At 41.6% G+C, this 16,307-nt stretch overlaps 1 protein-coding gene across 1 annotated transcript in view; it reads left to right on the top strand.

Annotated features, from left to right (window-relative positions):
* zc3h12b (zinc finger CCCH-type containing 12B) overlaps positions 1 to 15,674 on the top strand; it is a 153,028-nt gene extending 137,354 nt beyond the window's left edge. The window contains exons 3-6 of the mRNA XM_072505585.1: positions 1,830 to 1,969; positions 4,973 to 5,207; positions 7,045 to 7,151; positions 8,213 to 15,674. Of these exons, the coding sequence (XP_072361686.1) occupies positions 1,830 to 1,969; positions 4,973 to 5,207; positions 7,045 to 7,151; positions 8,213 to 9,639 (1,909 nt within the window). The 3' untranslated portion in view covers positions 9,640 to 15,674. The remainder of the gene's footprint in view (positions 1 to 1,829; positions 1,970 to 4,972; positions 5,208 to 7,044; positions 7,152 to 8,212) is intronic.
* The last annotated feature ends 633 nt before the right edge of the window (positions 15,675 to 16,307 follow it).

Genomic DNA, 16,307 nt, shown 5'->3' with positions numbered 1-16,307 from the left:
CAGGTTACAGAACTTCAGATGCAGATCCAGGTGCAGATGCCCAACATCCTCTGGGATTTTATAACTTAAAATGTCTGTAAGCAGGTTAATTTTCTATGTAAGAACACTCCATTTATTTGGGGATTTGCTATAGTATCAATCAACTGTAATTAATGAATGCAGTCTTTAATCATTCCAGTTCTGTACTGCATTGGCCAAATCACTGTCTCAGAAAATACAACTGAAATATAATTAATTATGGCTTGTTACCTGCATAAAATTACACTTGCTTGCTCCTTAGTCACTGCTTAAGGGTACGTTTTGGAACATTGATATATTGATATCAATCAACTAATTTCAAAAGGAGAAATGGGGTAAAGGCACTTTTTGGTGTTACGTTGACAATGTCAAGTTTAATCTATTTCCTGTGATGAGATGGCTGGCTTCAAAGGAACCAGCAGTTGGGTGACACATTTTAGCCTCAGCATCCTGGCTGGTGAACAAATAAAGTTGCAATCCTGATCATTATCTAGTTTTGTTTGATTAGAATTCTGAGTGTGGGGATGTCAAGTGGGGATAGAATTAGGCTTGGCTGTGATGCCCTTCATAGTGTACAGCCCGTCATTACTCGCTAGCTTGCACAGGGACGGAATCGGAAAACAATGGCAATTGGTGCCTTCCCCACATGCCCATTTTCTTTCTCATTCGTGCACAATCAGGACACTCGATTCCTATTTTATTTTTCCTGTTCACCACTTCACCTTGTAACTGCATGGCCCTTTCTGCTCCATGGCTGCTTCCTTTGCCACTGCTTAAGCGTCCTGGATGCCCAAGTGACAGACGCAAAGATTAACGATGCTCTTGGAAAATCTAGTTCTGGCAAAGAACTATACAAAATGGGACAAAAGGTAAAAACAAAATGAAACAGTGAAAGGAAAAATCCTCTTTCAGTAAGAATTCCTGCTGAGAAGCAGAACTATGATGTTGTTTTCCCACCATAATTAGTGATGGTGTATTGACATTGTGGTGCGAATGCAGTTAAGATATGAAGACAGAGTGTTGAATGCAGCACTCTGTGAAATGCATAACACCCCAGTTGGGACTATTTTTACAAATCCTTTGCTATTCTAGCGAATATAATTAATTCCTCCCACGAAGGCCTACGCACGGTGATGCTTTTCATGATGTCATCCGCATCTTCCCTAAATCTCAAGGTAGTCGATATTGAGATGGGCAACAACATCTGTTCTCTAAAATCCAATTTTCTGGAGCGGCTGAGGAAACTTGTTTCGTTTGTTGCTTTGTTCAAAAGCCTTTTTTCTTTTCTATTCACATTATGACCCCAGCTGCATGCCAAGGAATTTAGTTTATTGTAAAATAACGCATTAAGCCCATTTCCCACAAGATGCAAGTACTTTGTGCATCTAATTTGCAATCCCATTGAGGAATAGTTAGCATGCAATGAAAAAAATATGTAATATCCTTACCCCCATTTCAGGGGCTGTTTAGCACAGGGCTAAATCGCTGGCTTTGAAAGCAGACCAAGGCAGGCCAGCAGCACGGTTCAATTCCCATATCAGCCTCCCCGAACAGGCGCCGGAATGTGGCGACTAGGGGCTTTTCACAGTAACTTCATTTGAAGCCTTCTTGTGACAATAAGCGATTTTCATTTTTTTCAAAATGCAATCATTTACCTTGGTTGTGTTAATAAATGTTCAATAATAATGATGATGAATCACTGTACCAATACTATCCCATTCGTGTGACTTCACAATTACACCAACTACAATGTCAGCCAAGGTCAAGCTTGAAAGTAGGAAATTGATCCAAGCTTTCATTTCCTCTTGTAGTCATGGAAACAAGGAAGTGTTCTCTTGCCTTGGGATTCAGTTGGCTGCAGAATATTTCCTGGAAAAAGGACACAAAGACATTACCGTGTTTGTTCCTGCGTGGAGGAAAGAACAGTCCAGGCCAGATGCACCTATTAAAGGTAATTAAATTTGTCACATTGCGATGATGTTTAATGCTCTTGATTATATAAAAATAGATTATTTTCTTTTTTAAGTGTGAAAACTGGAAGATCTGAATTAAAAATAGAAAAAGCAGGAAATATACAATTCCATCAATATCTGAAAAGAGAGTGATGTGGAGATGCCGGCGTTGGACTGGGGTGAGCACAGTAAGAAGTCTTACAGGACCAGGTTAAAGTCCAACAGGTTTGTTTCGAATCACTAGCTTTCGGAGCGCTGCTCCTTCACCTGAGGAAGGAGTTGTGCTCCGAAAGCTAATGATTCGAAACAAACCTGTTGGACTTTAACCTGGTGTTGTAAGACTTCTTACTGAAAAGAGAGTGGTGGTGGTGGGAACGATGACATATCCAGCTCATAACCATACTCACACATTACAGGTTGGATAACAGTGGGAATTGTGGAGAGCTGTTTCACCAGCTGCCCAATCACTGGCACTATTTGCTGCATTTTCTGCCCCAGGTGACTGAGAGTACGCCCAGACGCATTAGGTAGCTGTATGCAAGTTATAGGGTGTTGATCGAAAATCATCCTCTGATTTATTTCGGGGATGCTGGGCATCTGAAATACCATTGATTTCTTGGCATCCAGCATTACTAAATAGAATGGAGGCAGGAGAATCACAATAAGAGGCTTATCTTGCTTAATCCATTGTGGAAACTTAAAAATGCAGAAAAATATAGACAGGCTGAGTACCTTCAAATCTGGCCACCAAAAACTAGAGTCATAGAATAGAGTCATGGAATCCCTACAGAGCATAATGAGGCCATTCGACCCATCAAGTCTGCACCAGCCTTTGGAAAGAGCACCCTACTTAAACCCACCCCTCCACCCTATCCCCACCTAACCTTTTGAACTCTAAAGGGCAACTTAGCAGGGTCAATCCACCTAACCTGCACATCTTTGGACTGTGGGAGGAAACCGGAGCACCGGAGGAAACCCACGCAGACACTGGGAGAAAGTGCAAACTCCACACAGACTGTCACCCAAGGCTGGAATTGAACCCAGGACCCCGGCGCTGTGAGGAAGCAGTGCTAACCATTGTGCCACCGCGCCGCCAAATCTTGATCCCACCGACCCAGCTAGGAAATGTTTGGAGTCCTGATCAGCTTCACGCACCTAAGGTTTCCAGCACTTCACCGAACCTTGACCCCACCCGACACAATGCAGATGTGGCAAGAATAGTTGAACTCGCCCAGGAAGAACAAAAGACTCTTGCAGAATCCAATGATGTAGAATATTTATCTATAGATTATACATAGAATCAGGATATCGTGGGCCGAAGGGCCTGTTCTGTGCTGTATTTTCTATGTTCTATGCCTATTCTTACTATAATACTATGTACCTGTATTGAGTTTTTGCCATTAAAACCGCCCAAATAGAAGTCCGCAGCCTTAAATTCAAACATTGCACTGAATTCCCAGAAATCTTTAAGTTCCATGAGCACTGGATGCTTACTTGCAGCTTGCCCCAGTCAAAAATCTTCCATCTATAAAAACAAGTCGTTTTCAGCTATAACTGAAGGCTATTTCGAACATTTTTTCAGGTTGATTGATCTTTTCTCACTTTAAGCAAGGTGTGCTGCTGAAGGGAAGTGGGGGACGCATGAAAAAGAGTTATTAAATCCAACACGTGAGAAGTAAATTAATATCAGCAGAGACGTGGACATCCTGGACGGGATTCTCTGATCCTGAGGCTAAGTGTTGACGCTGTCATAAACGGCATCACGTTTTACGGCGATGTCAACAGGCCCCCAGGAGCAGCGATCCTGAGCCCTACAGGAGGCCAGCAAGGCACTGGAGCGGCCCACGCTACTCCAGCTGCTGATACCGTCGTCAAATGGTATCAAATGCGACCAGCGCAAATGCGTGCATTCGCGGTAGCTCCCTTCTCTGCGCCGGCCCCGACGCAACATGGTGTAGGGCTACAGGGGCCGGCACGGAGCAAAAGAGGCCCCCACCACGAGAGGCTGGCCCGCCGATCGGTAGGCCCCGATCGCTGGCCAGGCCACGGTGGAGGCCCCCCCCTGATTCGCGCCCGGCCCGGTGACTCTCTGACTGGCGTGGGCTGAGAGAATCCCGCCCCCTATCATTTGGTTTCATGTGTCCCCAATTCACTGAATTCACTGTTCTGATTTTTTTCTTTGAAAAACCAACAAGCTTCGAAACCTGGCATTGACTTGGTTCCAGGTTTACCAGATTTCAGATACTCCACCTGTACCTTTTTACACTTGCACGGTTCATCATAATGTACTGCAATAAGGACTGCTTCCCTCCTGTATGAGATGGCTGATCTGACAATCTCAGTAATACTGCCAGAAACTGAGTACCAATATTCAAGTTAGCCTGACTCCCGGAGATCCGGCAGGCTCAGGGCATGGTCACGCCGACGGGTGTGATTTCTGATACACTGCCAGAGAGGGTGCCCTATAGGCCTGCCTGTTGGTAGGCTGTTCAACTGTGGATGGAATCAGAGGGAAATCTGATAATGTTCTCACTTTGAGGTCCACAATATGACACTTTTCAACAGCAGTCACTGACTGGTGATCAGGAGTGATAAAAGTACTAGATCTATTTTCATCACTCTCTAGCCAGGAGAGCCCAACTGACAGCCTTGCTGAATTTAGCTACTGCGTCACTGCCCAGGAATCGAATCTGAAATACATTTTGTTTATGATAGAGTAAGTCGGACAATTTTTTGAAAATCCCTTATACTGAGTAATCCCTTATATTGTTTCTATTTTGCACTATTTATTTTGACGTTTTACATTCTGGATTAATGTGGTCCTATTGCATACTGGCCCTTCTAGTTTTATTTCTCCAGTGCTGCTGAGTGTGGATGACAATTTTAATGTATTTTAGGGATCAGTCAGGAGTTCCTTTTGACACCTCTCATTGATATGGTGTTGAATGTATTTGCCTTATCAAAAATTAAATTAATATCAAAGTGACTGTTCAATTCTACAGATCAAGAACTACTACGCAAACTTGAGAAAGAAAAAATTCTGGTCTTCACACCATCTCGACGGGTGCAAGGGAGGAGAGTGGTGTGCTACGATGATCGATTCATAGTGAAGCTGGCCTTTGACTCAGATGGCATTATTGTGTCAAATGATAATTACAGGGATCTGCAGAATGAGAAACCTGAGTGGAAGAAATTTATAGAGGAACGTCTTCTAATGTATTCCTTTGTGAATGACAAGTAAGTGTTGTAAACACAAAGTCTTCTCTTTCAGTTACTGTTTTCTTTCTCTATTTAAATTGTGTTAATCAAATTGAGATCTGTTAGTTACTCAGTAGAACTGAACTTGAATATTGGTATAAAAAAACAGGCCGTCAATACTTTTTGTTTTGCATTCATCAGGACAGACACAAGAATACTAAATTTCAAAGGGAGCAACAATTTACACTACATGAGAAAAGGGTTTGATTGCTTGGCAAATCGACTCTGGTCAAGGCATGCAATGGAAAGTATTTCATTTCAGACATTCAGGGTATCAAGACACACGAGATTAGACATTGAAATATATTAGATACAAAATAAACTTCCATCCACTGTGCCCCAACAAAGCATCTCAGCCACAATTTTAGAATTGAAAATGTTCTACTCCTAACAGCACTGTGGGTATACCTACACCACATGGCCTGCAGCAGTTGAAGAAAGTGCCACGGCACCACCTTCTAAAGAACATTTGGGGATGGGCAATAAATGTTGGCCTAGCCAGCGACGCCCATATCCCAGAAAAGAATTTGGGGTGAAATGACCTGTTCCTGTGTGGTAAACACTATTCAAATGTAGGGCGCGATCTACAGGCTGCATCATGCTCCAACAGGAGCACGGCTCAGCAGCTAGATGCCGGGTGAAGCCTCCCGCAGGCTTCCCGGCAGCCAGTACGCCACGCAAGGCGATTAAGATCCCGCTCATAATGGGTGTCACTAGGCCGAATCGGTTTAAAACCAACTTCAACAAACTCATTCGGGATATCCCCAAGGTGGCCCATCCGGGCACAGTTCAGTACTGGTCCACCCAAACGGGGACCAGGTGGAACAGCACTCGTGGGAGGGGAGGGGGGGGTGTCTCCCAGGCCATCGGAGGACACTAGGTGGTCAGAGACAGGACAGGGTGGTCCCTGGCCCTCCCCTGGAATGTGGCACTGGCACTACCAAGGTTCCCAGGTGGCACTGCAAAGCTGGTAGGAGCACTGCCAGGGTGGCAGTGCCAGGATGGCACTACCAAGGGTCAGGCCTGAGGCCATGCCCATGAAAGGAGGGAATGGGGTGGGTGGGGGCTATTGTGGGGGAGTGCAGGGTAGGTAATTAGGGGCCTCTGGGAGTTTTGGGGGGGAATGAAGGGTAGGGGTCCTGGAAGGGAGGAGGGGCCTGTAAGGGGTCGTGGAGGGCCCTCAGGGACCCCATAGCAGGATGTCATCACTTGCGGTGGTGCATGGTAATGCCTTGGTGTGTGCGGGGGGGTGACATTGCCTATGGGTGAGGGGTGTGGGGGCCTCTCAAGTTCACTTAGGGATTGGGACACCCTTTCAAAATGGCGCCCCGATCTCTGAGGAGTCAGTCTGGCTGGCGAGTTCAGCTCCCCAGTGATGAAAATAATTCTAAGTGTGGGCTAAACCGGTGAGAAACTCCCCAGGGCCCAAGAGAGTGATTAAGTGTCATTAGATCGTGGTGGGGAACTCTCTGATAGTCGGCAGGAAGCTCCCAACAAAACCCGCCACAAATAACACTTGGAATCGTTCCCGTTAGATCGCACCCGTAATGTTTTCCTGACCATCCATGCTGTAGATTCAGCATGGGATTGTCACTTTATTTTCAATTGGAGACAGTTTTTTGCTGAACTCTTGGGAGAATTCAAATCTATTTAATGTAGGCCGCTTACAGCTGGCCGACAGTGAAGACATTCATCAAATGTTGTCAATTTGAAGGTGGTTCCCAAGATGAATGCCCCGTCTGTAACTCCATTGCAATGGTATGTAAAATGTATATAAATTGCACAGATGAACAGTGGTTTATTTTGTCATTTCAAGGTTCATGCCACCTGATGATCCCTTAGGACGTCATGGTCCCAGCTTGGATAATTTCCTGCGAAAGCGTCCTGTTATTCCAGAACACAAGAAACAGCCTTGTCCGTATGGTAAGTATTTAGAACTAGTGGTTAGCAGTGGAAGATGGAGGGATATGTTATGCACTGAACTATGTTTACATTTGTATTTGTATCTTTTATTGTTATAAAACTATAAATGCCTTAATAAAAGGTTTGTATAAAAAAAAAAGAACTAGCTGTCAGTTAGATCTGTGAATTAGTTGGTTCTTAACTAATTTGACGAATTTCGCTTTGGTCCAAACAACTTAAGAAAACATAATTTGATAATTTTTTCCCCTCAGCTCTCAAAGATGCTGATTCTTGCTGAGGTATAATTGCATGAATGTTGGCAGCCCTGCTGTCACATCCATGAGATTATTCTTCACATATGAGGCTAAACAGTTAAATGTGGATAGGCAATTTGACTGTTGAGAGATTCACAAGCACTCATACGAACAGTCTTGGCTAATGGCCACACAGATGCAGTAGCGAGCAGGGATCATTGGATATGATCAGGAACAGATCCTGAGATTAGACCACTACCTTGTGGTTTATATCATTAAAAGTCTTTCTGCTTTTAGGAATTATATCTTTACTCACTACATCACAAGGGAGCAGAAACCAACTGACAACAGGTTACCCTAGAACAATGTATTTTGCTTTATAGATAAGAACATTGTTTTGTGGGTTAATGAGGTGTACAAGATGTGCGGTGTACAAGATTATGAGGGGCATGGATAGGGTGGATAGTGAGCAGCTGTTCCCCTTAGATGAAGGGTCAGTTATGAGGGGGCACAAGTTCAAGGTGAGGGCCAGGAGGTTTGGGGGATTTGAGGAAAAGCCTTTTTACCCAGAGGATGGTGATGGTCTGGAATGCACTGTCTGGGAAGGTGGTAAAGGTGGGTTGAGCACTTCAAGGCTATAGGGCCAAGTGCTGGCAAATGGGATTAGGTACGCTGGTCAAGTGTTTTTCATGCGTCGGTGCAGACTCGATTGGCCGAAGGGCCTCTTCTGTGCTGTTTTATTTTTTGATATGATGAGGAATAATTATGTTGAAAGGAAGTTTGTTTATCAATCTTGATCTTACTTGGTTTCTGGTTATGATTTGACAGGGAAGAAGTGCACTTATGGACACAAGTGTAAATACTACCACCCAGAACGTGTAAACCAGCCGCAGAGATCAGTTGCTGATGAGCTTCGAGCCAGTGCTAAGTTGTCTGCTGTTAAAACCATGAGTGAAGGAGCCCTGGCAAAATGCGGCATTGCTATATCGGGTGTGAAAGGAGAAACTGTCTCTGAGATCAAGCGTGTTGCTCCAAAGCGCCAGTCTGACCCCAGCATACGATCTGTAGTTTGCGAGCCAGAGGAGAGGCTGACGCCAGTTCGCAGACTTGAAACTAACTCTGTGCCTTCTTTGGTCACTGCGTCAAGTGTACCTGCATTTCAGCCCAATAAAAACCATGCAGCCAGTGCCATGAGTACCAGATCTGCAAGCAGCCCAGTGCCATGTTCCAAACAGTTTACTCACCAGAAATCCTCACAAGATCATTTATCCACTTTACATTATCCACCCATCCTTGTAACCAACAGCCATGGAAATTCTGTGAGTTATACAGAACAGTATCCAAAATATGACTCCACTTTGGACACTGGCTATTACTCTATGATAAGTGACTTTTCAAATTTAACTATCAGCAGTATGTGTAACCGTGACAGTTATTATGGATTGGAATCAGACCATGGATTGTATTCCAGAAACACAAGTCCTCATTCAGAAACCTGCATTACAAGCAACGATTCCTACTCTTCATACAGTGACCTGGCATACCTCGGCACTGTAGAGCCAGGTCCAGAAGATAATGTGAAAACACATCAGCCACAATCACAGAACAGGCTCCAGCCTTTTGTTCATGGCTACCATGAACCAATAACAAGAGTGCAGAGCTATGGACCAGAGGAGCCAAAACAGCCCCAGCGTAAACAGTCCATCTCCCATTTAGTTCCTCATATCCAGCATTCTGCTGTTGGAGCACGTTCCAGTTGTCCTGGTGATTACCCTGTTCCTCAAAACATTCATCCATCCGCAAGTAACCAGCCAGGGCGGGCTCTGGTAATGACTAGGCTGGACAGCATTTCTGATTCACGACTGTATGAGAGTAATCCAATGAGGCAACGAAGGCCTCCACTCTGCAGAGAGCAGCATACTAGTTGGGATCACCTGCCATGTGTCACAGATTCATACAGATACCCTTCATATCCTTTGACTAATAATCTCATGCAGCCCAGTTATGAACCTGGCATGTTTAGAAGTATGCCAGAGAAGATTGAGCAGATCTGGAGGTCGCCCTGGCAGGGGATGCCCACTGAACAACAGGACCATCTGGCAGTGCGGGAACATCAGTACCAAACCTATCGTAACCTCTGCAACATCTTCCCAGCAGACATAGTTCATGCAGTAATGGAAAAGAACCCTCATGTGACTGACCCTCAATATCTTGCTGCGGAGATTGTTGCCAAACAACTACGTTCTGGACGGTGAAACACAAACTGTTTGAAAGATTGAAGACCAATTATGTATTAAGAGGACAAACTAAAAGAAGTCTGTTTAGTGCACAACGTTTGTGAAATAGAAGTTTGTAATATAGTGGGTTTAAGAATGTTATAAATAACATTATGGCGTTGATTATCTGTAAGGGGTTTGGTAGCTTTGAAGAGGAAATGAATACCTTACTTTTTTTATAAAGCATACTACCCATCTACTTTTGACTTTTATAATTTTCCAAGTTACCAGAAGAGTATAAATTTTCAACTGCCCCATTATAAATTGTGTAGCTTGGAATTTAAAAAAATTACAAGATTTCAAGAGGAATTGATGTAATTTTAAAGAAGCAATGTTTGCAAATGGTGCAGACAAGAACATAATAGTGTTAAAGACTACTTTGAGCAAACTAAATTCATAAATATTTGAACATTGCAAATGACTTGCATAGATTCAAATGATCACGCTTCACGTATGGTATCTATTTCCTGTTTCAGGGTCTCAACCAAAAGAGCTTTCTTGGCATATGGCACTTCAGACCATTTCCTTTAAATCATCTTTTAAGGGTGGAAAATATGCAGCCCCAAAAAAATCCTTTTTAAAGCATTATTATATGCTGTCTTCAGGCTGCACTGATGTGCCACTATCTTTAAAAGCAATGTATACTATTGCTAAAATTTGATGAGCTTGATATGTTTCAAGCTAGGTCTTGTTGATTTAAAAAAAAAACGTTTTTCATGTGAGTTGAGAAGGCCTTTAGGGGCCTTTTTTTCTTCATGAGAAGGTCTGACACTGCCTAAATGTTTCTTACTGTGAAACACATGGAATGTGAGGCTGCAGTCAGGGTTGTTTCTGTCATTTTGCTAATGGCTTGCGAATGCTGTGTAGCTGTTTCTATTTCCTACAAAGGCAGCATCATCACTTTAGTTTAAAACTACCAAGTTTGTTACAAAGTTTTACTTCTGTCGGTGCACATTCTTAGTGTTTCTGAAACGTAAACATATTTAAATTGTGTAACCACTAATAGATAGAGTACACCAACCTTCTTGTACTATCTCTTCAAAAAATGCCTTTCTGGCAGCATGTGGTGCAGTGGTTAGCACTGGGACTGCGGCGCTGAGGACCCAGGTTCAAATCCCGGCCCTGGGTCACTGTCCGTGTGGAGTTTGCACATTCTCCCCATGTCTATGTGGGTTTCATCCCCACAACCCAAAGATGTGCAGGTTAGGTGGATTGGCCATGCTAAATAATAATAATAATAATCATCACTTATTGTCACAAGTAGGCTTCAATGAAGTTACTGTGAAAAGCCCCGAGTCGCCACATTCCGGCGCCTGTTCGGGGAGGCTGGTACGGGAATTGAACCCGCGCCGTTGGCTGTGTTCTGCATTACAAGCCAGCGATTTAGCCCACTGTGCTAAACCAGCCCCACCCCTTAATTAGAAAAAATAATAATTGGATAATCTAAAAAAAATTTTTTTTAATGCCTTTCTGTATCTAATTAGTAGACTGTAAGACTCACCCTGCCCCACTGATGGCTAGCGTATTCATCCACTGAGTAACTGAATTCTGTAGAACATGAGGGTCCAAAGTTCAGTATCTGTGCTGAGTTGGCTGATTGCAGCCAGGCTGGTAGTTATTGGCCTCTAGAGATAGGCGAGGGAAAAAAAACAGCCAGATTACTTGTCCCGTCCACGCCCCCCCCCCCCCCCCCCCCTCCCCCATAAAAGGAGAGAAAGTGCATATGTGTTGTTGGATAAGGACTGTTGGCTAGATGGCAAATAATGCCACCTGTTCAGGTTCAATGCCTAGACCAGCTGTTCATGGAGTTCAAGTGTCCCACACTGATGTGGAGTGGTGTCCCTCAATGGATATGACCAATTGTTTCTCTGTTGTCGAGAGACATGCCTGTGATCCTTCATGGACTATTGCTAATTTACCTGCCTTATCTACCTGGATAAGGACAGGATTAGTCTGAGCATTGATCTCTAAACTAACTTCCCAACTTTCTTAGCCACTTTAGTGAGTTTACACAGGACTGCTGCTGCCCAGGGAACCAAGAGTCAGCACCTTCAGGACAGTTGATTAAAACAAAAACACATCTATTTGTTGCATCCAATACTAATTTCATAGCTTACATTTTAATACAGCAAACAGCAATGCCTGGAATGATCAGAAATGACCTTTGTTTGTTGATACAAATTGTATCTTTTCTTGATTGTAGAAAATTATTTATTAAATGTACAGTTATCATCGGTAGAATAGCTTTATCAAATCTTGCCACAATGTTTGTGACACTATGTGTCACTGGGTGTAGCCCATGGGTATGTATGAATTTTTACTGGGCACAGTCGTTTGTAGACCTGAATTTTTAATTCATGTTCTTCAGATGTGCACACATATTGTGTACAATACTTGCATCATTATTTATAATGTATTTATTAGGATTAAAAAATATTGTTTCCAGTAGCAGCCAAAAGTAATTCAAGGTTGTTTTACACTAGGCTATTTTATTGCAAAACTAAATAACCGTATTGTTTATCCACTATACTTGTCAAAATCTGTTTAAATTTCAGGCACTTCCCTTAATTATACCTGCTCTAATCATTTGTGTTTACAATATAAGATTTTACATCCATATTCTCCTGGTGTTTATTTCATATTTTCCCCACTTCTGATCCCTTTTTTGGATTGATAGCCCAACAGCACTTTCACTACCAATGCCACTGATTTCTTCCTTATTGTCATTGGCATTCTGTCTATCGTGCAGGAGGAGCAAAATAAGTAAGGCAGCTAATACCATATAATTGCCGAGAGTAATAACCTTTTGGGTATGAATATATTATTGTAAAAAAATGTAGTTTAACTCAGTACCATTTAATTTTTTGCATTACGTTTCCTGTGATATTTAATTTATCAACTCAAATCCTTCCTGCAGTTGCCACTGCCAGTGTCAGACCTGGACCTGGTGGCTCTTCAATGGAGCTCAAAATGCTCTTTTTAATACCTTTTAAACCCTTATTTGGAAGTGTAGAATTTATTACAGTATTTCTGGGTGATTTTCACAATTCAGTGAAGAGAGTATGAAATGTCACACACTATTACACTTAACGAAAGCATCCGCTTTTCACTCCCCTACGATAGAACATAATGTTCTACCTAGAATTTCAATTGTGAAATTCTGAAATTGAAACTAATATTGAACAGGTAAAAAGTATAGGATTGGGACTCCTCATTGGGAGCCAAGTATTCAGCCTCTGGAAAAAATGAGTGAATCGCTGAGTTTCATTTGAATTTTTTTTTTGATTGTTTACATTTCTCCAAAACATTATGATTATATATACATAACGTATATATAATACGTTACTTTCCCTGATGTCAGCCCAGCCTTTATTTGACTAAATTTTGCACAGTTGGGACTAAGTCATCCCACTCACTGAGTATTAGAGATAAGTATACATTGTCAATTAAAAACAGAGATAGCTTTAATGGAAACAATATTTTTTAACCTTACTGCCTGCATAACCTAGTTCTTACGATGATGTAGAGGGCTCCTCCCTATGAAGAAAATATTTGAAGTGTTTCTTAAAAACAATATGGCTAAGTTCAAGCTACAGCCTCTCATTTTGGTTGAATTGAGCAGAATATAAGACTACAAATCTATCCTTCGCCCCTTCAAATATTTTTTAGAATTACCATTAAAGATTTTCCGTTTTTAATAATTAATTTAGAAAGAATTATTCTAGGCTCGCAAATATTACTGCACAAAATGAGCTCTGTATAAAACTTCCTGTAAGAATCCATAAGGGCCGGAATTCTCCGATCGTTGCGATCAGTTTTCCTGCTGGCAGCGTACCCTTGCCAGCGGGTTTTGAGGCAACGTGAGTGGTTACAATGGGAAATCCCATTGACAAACGGCAGGTAAAATCCCCCCCCGCCAGCGAATGGCATGCGGCAGAGAAACATACGGCTGGTGGACTGGAGAATCCCCCCCAAGTTCTGTATAGGTTTGAAACTGTCTGGTGAAGGCTTAACAAATGGGATGCTGCAGCTTTAAGCAACATTGTTGATATTCAGGATGTGATTTTCTTCTATTAGATTTACATAAGAACATTTTGTATCCTCATCCGCCTGCCCTGTTCTTTGCAATGGTTCAGAAATCCAACTAAAGGGCAATCATTAGACTTTCCTAAACAATTTGGGGATAGTTATCTTTTGCATAAGGAACGTAGGGTCTCTTCAACCAGTTGCAAGAATGACGATAATCTGTCCGATGAGCTAAACCAAAATTTGCATTATTTGAGAAACACCAATAAAATGTTTTGAGTGACGTTAAGTGAGACCCTCCTGGTCACTGCTTTTGTTGGCTGCATCTATAACCTTGTCTATTAATGGGAGAATAAACTCAATTACTTATGTTTTTCCCCCTGTAAAAGACTTGTAAAAATTATTTGGCTTGATTAATTGCTTTCTCTTTGCTACATATCTGGAGTTTGTATACTTCCCCAGATGTGATCTAAAATGTGTAACATATTCAGTGAAACTTGTTTGAAGAGATCACAGTTTGTTGTAGAGTAGATATACTGTGCTTGGATAGCTTGTGTACAGATAGCTTAATATTGTGTGAAAATATAAATAGTATATATAAATATATATATTTTATTAGATTAGTCCAGTTGTTTTATTGATCTAATTTTTGTTCTGTTCCTTACATAATGAACATGTTGGCTTTTATCTGTAGTAAAACAAAAAACTCTTTGGGTTTGTAGTCCCAAACAAAATGTAAGTCTTAATGACAAAATGTGTCTCTGTCACTTTGAGAATTAAAAAAAGGCAAATGTGTTTTTAAGCACGCTATATAACCAGTACCTTTTAATGTGCAACATGTATGGATACCGTGTGATAAATTGTGCCAAGTGCTGGATGGTATAATTATGCTTTTAATTTTGAACACAGCTAACTTCAGCTGATACTTTAATATGTTAATAAATATAACGCTATGACTTATCAACATCATCAATTTTAATTGTTGCAACACAAATCTAATGTGCTTTGGTTTTACTTGATGTCCAAGCAGCTTTTGTACAATGTAAATTGACTTAAAATGGGTGCATTCATAAGATAAATCACTACAGTTTATGTACACAAATACTGCACAGCAAAACAATCCTTTCAGTATGCATCCAGCGGCTAGTTCTAAATGAAATCATGCTGTCAATAGCTTATTAAGACATTGGGACCAATTTGCTACAGCTAAAATTGTCCTTTATCGACTTTGCTACAATATTGTGCAATACCGTTCTTGTGCAAAACTCCACCTCGACCAACAATATAGCTTAAAATGCTGTGTGCAGACACAGCCCATTTTTAAAAGGACAAACTCCAATCGTACTGTATGGTGTTTTCCACACTTAAAGAAAAAGCAAACATTTTTCACAGCAACCCCAATAATTTACGCAAGTCCTCGAGAAAGCACTGCAAGATCAGCTATCTTTTCAACATTATCATTTTTGCCCCATATGTATGTGGTGTTGCAAATGTCTGTGACATTAAAGTGGCCTTTAAAACCAATTTTTCATAAACCGTTATGATTTTGCAGTGTTGCCTTCATTGGATCTGTACAATTAGAAGTGAACAGAGAGATTTTACTTTGAAAGTGGTATGAATATGAAGTGTATATTCAGGTAATTAATATTCAGTTTATTGACGAGTGCACTCTAGGAGTAGCAGGGTAATGAAATTGATTTATGTGCCTTTTCAAACAGGATTATGGACACAACTTCAAATGGGTTAGTATTTCTGCGCATTGGAACGTGTTCCATATGAGGTGTGCAATTTAAGAATGTTTTAAACTTTAGTGTTTAACGTTTTGCATGAAGTAAAGGTTATAACTACCAAAAAAACCTGCCCTATACAAACGTTCATGTTTATTATTAGTGCCAAATGTAATTAATTTGTAGTAAAAGAATTTTAAAATAATTTACTGCAGAACTTATGTTACATGTATTCAATAAAAGTTACTTTCTAGAAATTTATGTTGATTTCTTGCATTAGTCATTCTAAGGGGAAGGTGAACTTGATATCTCAGCATATCACTTATTCTTGCAATTATGTAAACAGAAGCTTTATCATGACTTTTAAACAGATTTAAATGTTTTCATGGGATCCGGGCATCACTGGTAAGGCCAGCATTTGCTGCCCATCCCTAATTGCCCTGGAACTGAGTAGCTTGGTAGGCTATTTCTGAGGGCAGTTAAGAGTCAGCCACTTTACACTGGATCTGGAATCACATCGAGGCCAGGTTGGGTAAGGATGGCAGATTCCTTCCCTAAAGGACATGAGTGAACAAATGTGTTTTTATGTTATTGGCGATAGCTCTGTGGACACTATTACGGAGACTATTAGTTAATTATTTGCAAATAGCACAGAATGAGTACAGTGCAAGACCCAGCACGGTAACATTGTGGATAGCACAATTGCTTCACAGCTCCAGGTTCCCAGGTTCAATTCCGGCTTGGGTCACTGTCTGTGCGGAGTCTGCACATCCTCCCCGTGTGTGCGTGGGTTTCCTCCGGGTGCTCCGGTTTCCTCCCACAGTCCAAAGATGTGCAGGTTAGGTGGATTGGCCGTGATAAATTGCCCTTCGTGTCCAACATTGCCCTTAGTGT

The sequence above is a fragment of the Scyliorhinus torazame genome, chromosome 5, assembly GCF_047496885.1.
Source record: "Scyliorhinus torazame isolate Kashiwa2021f chromosome 5, sScyTor2.1, whole genome shotgun sequence".
NCBI lineage: Eukaryota > Metazoa > Chordata > Chondrichthyes > Carcharhiniformes > Scyliorhinidae > Scyliorhinus > Scyliorhinus torazame.
This window is presented reverse-complemented; position numbering and strand designations above follow the sequence as displayed.